The sequence below is a fragment of the Micropterus salmoides genome, unplaced genomic scaffold, assembly GCF_014851395.1.
Source record: "Micropterus salmoides isolate LMB-PRFRI ecotype aquatic unplaced genomic scaffold, ASM1485139v1 Ms_hic_scaffold_4359, whole genome shotgun sequence".
Lineage (NCBI taxonomy): Eukaryota > Metazoa > Chordata > Actinopteri > Centrarchiformes > Centrarchidae > Micropterus > Micropterus salmoides.
This window is the reverse complement of record NW_024043772.1, coordinates 319-12,398: the sequence shown is the minus strand read 5'-3', so window position 1 is coordinate 12,398 and position 12,080 is coordinate 319. Positions and strand designations below refer to the sequence as shown.

Here is a 12,080-nt window from a genome sequence, read left to right as displayed (position 1 = left end):
ACACAAAAGTAAAACACCACAACACGACAGCAAAACACCAAAACAGTAAAACACCACAACACAACAGTAAAACACCACAACACGATAGCAAATGCCACAACATGACAGCAAAACACCAAAACAGTAAAACACCACAACACGACAGTAAAACACCACAACACAACAGTAAAACACCACAACACGACAGTAAAACGCCACAACATGACGGTAAAACACCACAACACGACAGCAAACGCCACAAAAAGTAAAACACCACAACACGACAGCAAAACACCACAATACAACAGTAAAACACCACAACACAACGGTAAAACGCGACAGTAAAACATGACAGTAAAACACCACAACATGACAGCAAAACACCAAAACAGTAAAACACGACAACACGACAGTAAAACACAACAGTAAAACACCACAACATGACAGCAAAACACCAAAACAGTAAAACACCACAACACGACAGTAAAACACCACAACATAACAGTAAAACACCAAAACAGTAGAACACCACAACACAAGAGTAAAGCACCACAACACGACAGTAAAACACCACAACACGACAGTAAAACACCACAACACAACGGTAAAACGCGACAGTAAAACACGACAGTAAAACACCACAACATGACAGCAAAACACCAAAACAGTAAAAACCACAACACGACAGTAAAACACCACAACAAAACAGTAAAACACCACAACACAACAGTAAAACACCACAACACAACAGCAAACGCCACAACATGACAGCAAAACACCAAAACAGTAAAACACCACAACACGACAGTAAAACACCACAACACAACAGTAAAACGCGACAGTAAAACACAACAGTAAAACACCACAACACAACAGTAAAACACTACAACACGACAGCAAATGCCACAACATGACAGCAAAACGCCAAAACAGTTAAACACCACAACACAACAGTAAAACGCAACAGTAAAACACAACAGTAAAACACCACAACACGACAGTAAAACACCACAATACGACAGCAAATACCACAACGCAACGGTAAAACACCACAACACAACAGTAAAACACCACAACACGACAGCAAACGCCACAACATGACAGCAAAACACCAAAACAGTAAAACACCACAACACAACGGTAAAACGCGACAGTAAAACACGACAGTAAAACACCACAACATGACAGCAACACACCAAAACAGTAAAACACCACAACACGACAGTAAAACACCACAACACGACAGTGAAGCACTACAACACGACAGTAAAACACCACAACACGACAGTAAAACACCAAAACAGTAAAACACCACAACACAACAGTAAAACACGACAGTAAAACACCAAAACACAACAGTAAAACACCACAACACGACAGCAAACGGCACAACATGACAGCAAAACAGTAAAACACCACAACACGACAGCAAACGCCCCAACATAACAGCAAAACACGAAAAACAGTAAAACACCACAACAGTAAAACACCACAACACGACAGCAAATGCCACAACATGACAGCAAAACAGCAAAACAGTAAAACACCACAACACAACAGTAAAACACCACAACACGACAGCAAATGCCACAACATGACGGTAAAACACCACAACACAACAGTAAAACGCGACAGTAAAACACGACAGTAAAACACCACAACACGACAGCAAATACCACAACGCGACAGTAAAACACCACAAGACAACAGTAAAACACCACAACACGACAGCAAACGCCACAACATGACAGCAAAACAGTAAAACACCACAACACGACAGCAAAACACCACAATACAACAGTAAAACACCACACACGACAGCAAATGCCACAACATGACGGTAAAACACCACAACACAACAGTAAAACGCGACAGTAAAACACGACAGTAAAACACCACAACACGACAGCAAATACCACAACGCGACAGTAAAACACCACAACACAACAGTAAAACACCACAACACGACAGCAAACGCCACAACATGACAGCAAAACAGTAAAACACCACAACACGACAGCAAAACACCACAATACAACAGTAAAACACCACAACACAACGGTAAAACGCGACAGTAAAACCCCACAACATGACAGGAAAACACCAAAACAGTAAAACACCACAACATGACAGGAAAACACCAAAACAGTAAAACACCACAACACGACAGTAAAACACCACAACAAAACAGTAAAACACCACAACACGACAGCAAATGCCACAACACGACAGCAAATGCCACAACATGACAGTAAAACACCAAAACAGTAAAACACCACAACACGACAGTAAAACACCACAACACGACAGCAAACGCCACAACATGACAGCAAAACACCAAAACAGTAAAACACCACAACACAACAGTAAAATACCACAACACGACAGCAAACGCCACAAGATGACGGTAAAACACCACAACACGACAGTAAAACACCACAACACAACAGTAAAACGCGACAGTAAAACACAACAGTAAAACACCACAACATGACAGCAAAACACCAAAACAGTAAAACACCACAACACGACAGTAAAACACCACAACATAACAGTAAAACACCACAACACGACAGCAAATGCCACAACATGACAGTAAAACACCAAAACAGTAGAACACCACAACACAAGAGTAAAGCACCACAACACGACAGTAAAACACCACAACACGACAGTAAAACACCACAACACAATAGTACAACGCAACAGTAAAACACGACAGTAAAACACCACAACATGACAGCAAAACACCAAAACAGTAAAACACCACAACACGACAGTAAAACACCACAACAAAACAGTAAAACACCACAACACAACAGTGAAACACCACAACACGACAGCAAACGCCACAACATGACAGCAAAACACCAAAACAGTAAAACACCACAACACGACAGTAAAACACCACAACACAACGGTAAAACGCGACGGTAAAACGCGACAGTAAAACACCACAACACAACAGTAAAACACTACAACACGACAGCAAATGCCACAACATGACAGCAAAACGCCAAAACAGTTAAACACCACAACACAACAGTAAAACGCAACAGTAAAACACAACAGTAAAACACCACAACACGACAGTAAAACACCACAATACGACAGCAATACCACAACGCAATGGTAAAACACCACAACACGACAGTAAAACACCACAACACGACAGCAAACGCCACAACATGACAGCAAAACACCAAAACAGTAAAACACCACAACACAACGGTAAAACGCGACAGTAAAACACGACAGTAAAACACCACAACACGACAGTAAAACACCACAACAAAACAGTAAAACACCACAACACAACAGTAAAACACCACAACACGACAGCAAATGCCACAACATGACAGTAAAACACCAAAACAGTAAAACACCACAACACGACAGTAAAACACCACAACACAACGGTAAAACGCGACAGTAAAACACAACAGTAAAACACCACAACATGACAGTAAAACACCACAACAGTAAAACACCACAACACGACAGTAAAACACCACAACACAACAGTAAAACACCACAACACGACAGTAAAACACCACAACACAACGGTAAAACGCGACAGTAAAACACAACAGTAAAACACCACAACATGACAGTAAAACACCACAACAGTAAAACACCACAACACGACAGTAAAACACCACAACACAACAGTAAAACACCACAACACGACAGCAAATGCCACAACATGAAAGCAAAACACCAAAACAGTAAAACACCACAACACGACAGTAAAACACCACAACACGACAGTGAAACACCACAACGGTAAAACACGACAGCAAACACCACAACATGACAGCAAAACACCAAAACAGCAAAACACCACAACACGACAGTAAAACACCACAACAAAACAGTAAAACACCACAACACAACAGTAAAACACCACAACACGACAGCAAATGCCACAACATGACAGCAAAACACCAAAACAGTAAAACACCACAACACAACAGTAAAACACCACAACACGACAGTAAAACACCACAACACAACAGTAAAACGCGACAGTAAAACACGACAGTAAAACACCACAACACGACAGTAAAACACCACAACACGACAGCAAATACCACAACGCAACGGTAAAACACCACAACACAACAGTAAAACACCACAACCCGACAGCAAACGCCACAACATGACAGCAAAACACCAAAACAGTAAAACACCACAACACGACAGTAAAACACCACAACACGACCGTAAAACACCACAACACAACGGTAAAACGCAACAGTAAAACACCACAACATGACAGCAAAACACCAAAACAGTAAAACACCACAACACAACAGTAAAACACCACAACACGACAGTAAAGCACCACAACACAACAGTGAAACACCAAAACACGACAGTAAAGCACCACAACACGACAGTAAAACACCACAACACGACAGTAAAACACCACAACATAACAGTAAAACACCACAACACGACAGTAAAGCACCACAACACGACAGTAAAACACCACAACACGACAGTAAAACACCACAACATAACAGCAAACGCCACAGCATGACAGCAAAACACCAAAACAGTAGAACACCACAACACAAGAGTAAAGCACCACAACACGACAGTAAAACACCACAACAAAAGTATCCTTTTCACAATCTTGGCCAGTAACTCGCTTCCTGCAGAAAAAGCAAGCAAATACTAAGAGCTGAAATAAAACCAAGTGTTTCCATTCAATACGGTCAAAGGCTTTCTCAGCATCTAAAGCCGGGTTGGGCAACGTTTTGGGATAATGAAAGGTGTGCAGCAATTATTTTCCCAAGAATCTTATGGTCCACATTCAGTAACTGAATCGGTCTAATTACCACATTCAAGTGGATTTTGGAACAGTAAAACACCACAACACAACAGTAAAACACCACAACACGACAGCAAACGCCACAACATGATGGTAAAACACCACAACACGACAGTAAAACACCACAACACGACAGTAAAACACCACAACACAACAGTAAAACGCGACAGTAAAACACGACAGTAAAACACCACAACACGACAGCAAATACCACAACGCAACGGTAAAACACCACAACACGACAGCAAACGCCACAACATGACAGCAAAACACCAAAACAGTAAAACACCACAACACGACAGTAAAACACCACAACACAACGGTAAAACGCGACGGTAAAACGCGACAGTAAAACACCACAACACAACGGTAAAACGCGACAGTAAAACACCACAACATGACAGCAAAACACCAAAACAGTAAAACACCACAACACAACAGTAAAACACCAACACATTTTTATTTGGTTTAGCCAATAATGTAAATATTGAAGTTTTTTGGCAGTGGATTAAAATACTTAGAGTCAATATATACTTCAAGAGGTTTATCTGCAAGTAGATCAATAAACGTTTTATAGAAATTAATTGAAAAGCCGTCCTCCCCTGGGGCCTTGTTGCTTGTTAGAGAATTAATAGCTGTAAGAATTTTGTAATTTCTTTATTTAATTCAGTTTTTTCTATTTGAGAGAGCATAGGTAAGTTAATTTCACAAAAAAAAAAAGTCTGGATCTTCTAGAAATAAATAATTAAGCAGTTTGACGTGCAGTGCCGGAGCCTATAGCTGGAACTCATGTCTGAACTGTTGCACTTAATGTTCACTGCATGGCAGGTTATATCTTGTTAATTCCTGTATTTTGTAGTTTATGTTCTATCAGTGTTTGTTATTTTTGTTTTTGTAACTTATAACTCTTAAATTAAATGGTCTTAATTGCACTGATTTCTGTTATGTTATATTCAAATGTAAATTTTTTGATTTTGTTGCAAACTGCTTTGGCAACATTGTTGAACTGAAACATGCCAATAAAGCACATTGAAATTGAATTAAACACAATCTGAGAGAAAAGGAAATAATGTAAACCTGTATCTGTCAGTAGAGAGAGTGCAAGCCTCAAAATGCGCAAAATGGAAAGCCATGCCCATAAAGGGACAACAGGTGCTGTTGTTTCCATTGGAGCTGGCCATGGAAATAATGTTGTGAAACGGAAAATGTCATATTAGAATGTCAGTTTTAGAATTTCCACCTGAAGCTTTGCCTTCTGCTTTACATGTGTCTAAAAATGTTATCTGCAAAGAAAAAAAGACACTGACACACCCTGTTTACATTCCACTTTTCAAAGGTATTTCGGAGGGAAATGTGCACAAAGTCAGCGGCGCTTACAGCAGCTTTTTGTCATTTAGTGTCTACAGTGGCACTGAAGTGATGTTGGGTGGGCACACGCCAGTGTAGTATTTTTCACACCATTGCCGGTGTGTCACCCTCCCCCCTTCTCACCCTCCAAAGAAAAGTCACATGGTGTAAGATTGACAAGGAGCGTCTGTCGCATGCGCCTGCTCAGTATATTGATCATTAGGGTAGATCATAAAGGGAACGTGAAAATACACAGCCAGAATTTAAAAGCACTGTGCGGGACGGCAGGGCGCAGGGATGCATAAAAATAACAGAAAATATATGTGCTCCTCTTTTCTGTTCTGAAATGTACAGCATGAAACAGCCCACTGCCAAAACTGAGATGCTCCGTTTCAACATCTCCCCGAAAGAAGACAGCATCAGCACCAACAGCTATGAGTACCCCCACCGGGACTGTCCGAAGGTCACACTAAATGGGTGAGACTGCCTGTAAAGAACTGTATATCATGTACGTCTACATAAATCACATTCACTACTCTAAATTCTTCCGTGGTTTATTTTCTTTTTAAGCCATGACTCTGACATGGAGGCAAAGAGTCCAAATTACCTTCCTGAACACAACCTGGGCAAGAAGAAGTATGAGACCGAATATGTTAGAGCTTCTGCCATCCTCCAACAAAAGTATCTTCTTTGATCACATGTCTTTTTTTTCTAATTTCCTAACTGTGAACCTTTTAATTTCCCCACAGCACCAGGGCAATGCTTCCTTTGGCATGTCCGTCTTCAATCGGGGCAATACCATCACGGGCAGCAGCATTCATGGTCTATCCTACGCTATTCTTACCAGTACTGTTTGTGTGTGTGTGTGTGTGTGTGTGTGTGTGTGTGTGTGTATTTGCTTGCAAAGAGTCAGATTAAGAGCGAGTTCAAGTTTCTGTAAACCTGGGTTAATATGGTAATGTGAGAATGGAGAATAGAAGGGCAACTGATGCCAGAGAATAGTTTGATGGAGAAGTTGATACCTGCCATGTATGTCTGAATAGTGCAGGAACAGATTTGGACTGAAAATGCAGGGAGCACTCAACATATGATGATAACACAACAGAGACTGAACAGAGCTGTCGAACATTTATACTCAGGTACAAGCAGGGCGGGAGAGCAAACAAGCGGAGCAATGAGGCAATCAAGACTGGGAGCACACACACACCACACAGGCAGGCAGAGTGTAGCACAGGTGACACAGATGGGCAATCAGATAAACAGGACACAGGGCTTGAACTAACACCAGACAAAACTAACTTAAACAGAACAGGAAACAGGCAGACTGAACACAAGACAAGAAACAAATAGGACTAAAAATCCAAAACACAGAACAGACCAAGCAGACTAAATAACTGATAACACAGAGTGGTGGGAGGAAAGGAGGAGGGCCAGAGTCCAGAGGGGAAAAACAACAAGATAGAGTGTCTCTGAGTCCATATCAGAAAGGAGCAGGGCAGGGAAAAATGGGCAGGTGGTCAAGGGCAATACAATGGAACGGGGCCAGACAGGGAGACTCTGGCAGATGGCCAGAGGGCAGAATAGGGGAACCAGAGGCCTCTGGCAGATGGCCAGAAGGCAGGTCAGAGAAGCTGGACAGTTCGGGTGGATGACCAGGTGGTCGACCTGATAGGCTGAGCAGGTCAGGAGGGTGGCCTGGGGTTTGGCCAGCAGACCAAGCAGGTGGGGGGGTCGACCAAGAGCATGAGCAGTGATCTCTGGAGGCCAAGCAGAAGGTCGACGGCGGGGACTGTAAACTTCAGGAGGCAGGACAGGGGGCCGGCAATGAAGGTTTAAGGCAAGACCTACTACTGAGTGCAAGCAACTTGCCTGAGACACTGACTGCTACGACATGACTGGAATATAGCCGGTTTTCAAACAGATCATTGTACAGATTGTCATCTGAATTAGACAAATTCATCTGTATTTCTGGATCCCGGCTGATTGCTAAATTCTAACATAGTTTTCGGTTTGTGTGATCATGCGCTTATGCGTCAAGCACTGTCTGTCTTGCTTCAAGCAATCTGAGACAGGCTGAGTAGAACAGGTATACATAGCCTTGACAGCTGATGGGAGGGGTGATTGAGGCATAGCTCCACTCCCAAACCTGAGTTAACAAAATAACTTCATATGTTTTTAGGAACAACCACTCAATGTGATTTTGTCTGATATAGGTCATGATGTACTGAACCTCTGCTGGATGCGTTTTTCTTCCTGCCAGGTGTTTTTGTGTGTGTGTGTGTGTGTGTGTGTGTGTGTGTGTGTGTGTGTGTGTGCAGTCTACTCCCGACTTTCCCAAAAGTTTACAAATGGTCATTGCTACAGTTCAAGTACTTGCAATCATGTTTGTTGTAGATACAACTGACTACATTTTTAAAGGAAACAGTAGAGAAGAAGTTCTCCATCCATCCATGGTCAACCACTTATTCTGCATAAAGGGGGGGGCTTACATTGGGCGAAAGGCAGGGTACACCCTGGACAGGTCACCAGTCCATCGCAGGGCCACACATAGACAGACTAAGGACAATTTTAGAGACACCAATTAACCTGGATGGTCAGAGGAAGTATCAAAGTGACCGAGCACATCTTAGATTATTGCTGGCACAAGATTTTAGGGGATCATAAAGGATAACCTCTCTTTTTGTCCCTCTCCCTCTCTGTAGATTCGTACCTCTGTAAACCAGCTCCTGTGCACCTCTAAGGAATTCAGCTGGATCCGCCACACCATCATCACTGTAGCCCTGCTGGCCAGCACCAACTCCCTGGTTATCTTTGTCCCCAGCATCAGGGACATTTTTGCCGTCATCAGTGGGTGTCTTTGAGCATGTTAATGCATATGATGCCACAAAAAGCGTCTCAAATACAAAATGAGGCAAAAATTCCAAATGTCTCCCCTCACACAGGCGCTTCTGCTGCCTTGCTCATCTTCATCCTGCCCTCGGCTTTCTACATCAAACCGGTCAAGGAGTCCATGATGTCTGTGCTGAAGATCGGGGTAAGGAGTGAGATCTTACATCTACAGGGACGTTAGAGAATTAGCAGAAACTTCACCAGACAGCCATTTATAGAAGCTTTTTATACAGCTGAAGTCACCTTGAGGCAATAGTTCAACATTTCAAATAACAGACTGATTTGCTTTATTGCTGAGAGATCAAAGTTCAACACCACTTTCATATTTGTCTGTTCAACATGAAGCTGTAGCCAGCAGCCCGTTAGCTTAGCTAAGCATAAAGACTGAGTGGAAACAGCTATTGGCCATTCCTTAGGCTTTATATTGAACATAAAGATAACAGAAAATCTTCTCATCTAAACTATTGCAAGAAAGTGAATACGCATATTGCTCAAATTGTTAAGCTCTTCCTTAAAGTCACTCAGTGTGAACACTGAATGTGAAATTGTTCTCCTGTCGAGGCCTTCCTGCTGTTGGGATTCGTGGTCATGATCGGCAGCATGACCCTCATCATCCTGGACTGGATCCACAATGTTATTTTAAAATGTTTTGTGTAGTTATGGTACAGCAGAGAACTTTTCTTTTCAACTTTTTTTTATGAGAGAATACTTTGAATTTGACCACATGCAGTGGTTGGAATATACTATACCTTGTGTTGTAACTACGTGGACAATTATACTCCCTCTGGTGGTAAATATGAGTAATGCTTCTTACTCATCCTTCTGTATACCTTGTTTTAGATGGCACCGTTTTTGTTCCTGTTTTTTTTTCTTTTTCTAGTTAATCCCCCCACCCCCCCAATCTCTATACTTCCCAACTCAGTTTCGCCCACACCACCTCCCTTTTCTACCTTTACAATAAAAGTAGCCCATGTACCATGTAGTTAGAAAGTGATTATAGACTAAAACTAAACTAAAATAACATAAATATTTTAGTAGGTTATAAAACTAAACTAGCACTGGGTGTGAAAACAACACTAATAAAATAATTACTCTAGCTGTTAGAGAGAACTAAACACTTATAAGACCATTGGTGACCTGTAACTTTAGATTAAGACAAGTAAACTAATGTTATATGTAGCATAGGAAAGCAGCAGGGGCGTTTCCAGGCTCTTGAAACATTGGGGGCTTTGTCCAGCACAGAAATCTTTCATGTGTTTTAACCCCCACCCCCGTTGCCGCCTACCCAAAGTACGTCTCTAAAGCAACAGTAAATGACCTCCACGCAGTAACTCTAACATCTGTCTCATTTTCCAATAATAATTAACCCTGATAATATTAACTTGTGTGGGTCTGGGGGTCCTCCCCCTGAAAAATTTGGGCTTTGAACACTTAATTTCCTGCATTCTGGTGAATTTTGTGCACCAATTTATTGAGGAAATGTCTGAGGTGACAATTCTCTTTTAATTTAATCCCAGCTGAGTCTACATACATGCAGGCATGCTTGAAGTAGCCTAAGATCTTAAATGAAATTAGCCTAATTAATTTGAATTTAGTTTAAAAAGAACTATTGTTGAAAATGTTCAATCTCCTCAGCTCACAGGCACTTTAGAGGGAATGAAGCATCCTGGAGACAGTAGAACAGTAGTGTCTCACAGCGAGGGGAACAGAGACAGCAGGACACAGAGCGACAGGTGTTATGATATTCTCTCACTACTGTGCAGGGACTGTTAATCGTTTGTGTTAATACATTGACTAGACACTGACCGACAACATTTATATTTAAATATACTGATTCCAATTTTGCAATTCAGTAGTCGCGGAGAAGCCCTGAAGCTGTGAGCAATGCGCTCTCTGTCTCTCTCTCTCTCGTGCTCTCTCTAAATGCAGGCAGTCTGGTCACGGTGATGGATTGGTCACATTACGTGAACTTCACACAAAATGTATCAGTTATTGCGAGTAGCCTCTGCTCTTTGAAGACCTGCGAGACAGGCTTTGTCATGAACATTATTGTGCTGTGGTGGCAGCCCGGCTGACGGTGAGTGTCCTGTTTATTTCTCCTTTTTTTTTTTGCTTGTGATTCTGTTTTCCCCTGGTGTTGTGTTTTCCTCTACTCTGCCTGCCTCCCTGTGTCTCCTCCCCTGCGTGTGCTCTCCCTTTCTCTCTCCCTCCGCTCCTGAGCCCAGCCAACGACCCACACCTGCACCTCGTCAGCCACCTCCTCTGCCTGCCACACCTGCCAGCAATCAACTCCATCCCTGCCTGCATATCAACCCCGGTTCCCCACACCATCTCCGCTTGATCGTCATTGCTCCTAACCTGGTGCTACCTCATCGCTCTAGCCCCGGAGTAATCTGTGCCATCAATGTTCCTTGTACTTTGTTTTCCCTGCGTCTAACCCTGTCTGTCTGTCTCCCCTCCAGGTTCACTCACCTCCGTCCTCTGTTCCGTCAGCTGGCCTCGCCACCCTGCCCTCTCCCCTCGGACCTCTTCCACCTTTTGACGTGTTTATATCAGAGAAGGCTGGCACTGCTACCAAAGGAAACAATCACTGTGTCGAAAGGGTGTGCAGAACTTCTCCTGCCCTCCAGCTACTCTTTCAATGGTGCTATTAATGCTAAAAACTCTCAGCTTCCACCATCTATTGCTACCCCTTCTGTGTCAAAACAAAACTCTTCCAAAACAAATCTGTAGAGTTGTATACTTTTTATTTTCCTTTGCAATTTTCTCCAGCATAATATACTTATGTTAGTTAGGGCATTATGTAGTTTTCAGCGGCCACTAGCGGTGCGGTTCTAAGATTGCAACCAGGTGTGTGCTCGTACGCGTGCTCGCTTTAACTCATGAGCGAGCATAATCCGAAACTCAGGTAAACTCCCACTGCAACGTTACAGTAATAGTTTTATCTGCTGCAGGTTGAACTAATCGATGCTCGTTACATGATAACGTTACATTTACTGCATTTAGCCAACGTGCTACATCATTA

General features: G+C 42.4%; 1 protein-coding gene and 1 long non-coding RNA gene across 2 annotated transcripts; both read left to right on the top strand.

Moving 5' to 3' along the window:
* Positions 1-7,697: 7,697 nt before the first annotated feature.
* On the top strand, positions 7,698-11,220 carry LOC119887839 (sodium-coupled neutral amino acid transporter 2-like). The gene is made up of 4 exons (XM_038698422.1): positions 7,698-7,787; positions 8,869-9,013; positions 9,109-9,200; positions 10,985-11,220. The coding sequence occupies exons 1-4, from the start codon at positions 7,698-7,700 to the stop codon at positions 11,000-11,002; spliced, it is 345 nt and encodes a 114-aa protein (XP_038554350.1). The 3' UTR covers positions 11,003-11,220.
* A 5-nt stretch (positions 11,221-11,225) lies between these two features.
* Positions 11,226-11,781, top strand: LOC119887840. The gene is made up of 2 exons (XR_005441813.1): positions 11,226-11,416; positions 11,518-11,781. It is a non-coding gene; the product is annotated as an uncharacterized LOC119887840 (long non-coding RNA).
* Positions 11,782-12,080: the final 299 nt, after the last annotated feature.

What these genes read in the sequence shown, in the direction of transcription:
- LOC119887839 (XM_038698422.1), top strand. Translation starts at nt 7,698, where the DNA reads ATGGAACGGGGCCAGACAGGGAGACTCTGGCAGATGGCCAGAGGGCAG. An exon ending in GGCAGATGGCCAGAAGGCAG is followed by an intron (nt 7,788 to 8,868) that starts GTCAGAGAAGCT and finishes CCCTCTCTGTAG; the next exon opens with ATTCGTACCTCTGTAAACCA. An exon ending in GGACATTTTTGCCGTCATCA is followed by an intron (nt 9,014 to 9,108) that starts GTGGGTGTCTTT and finishes CCCCTCACACAG; the next exon opens with GCGCTTCTGCTGCCTTGCTC.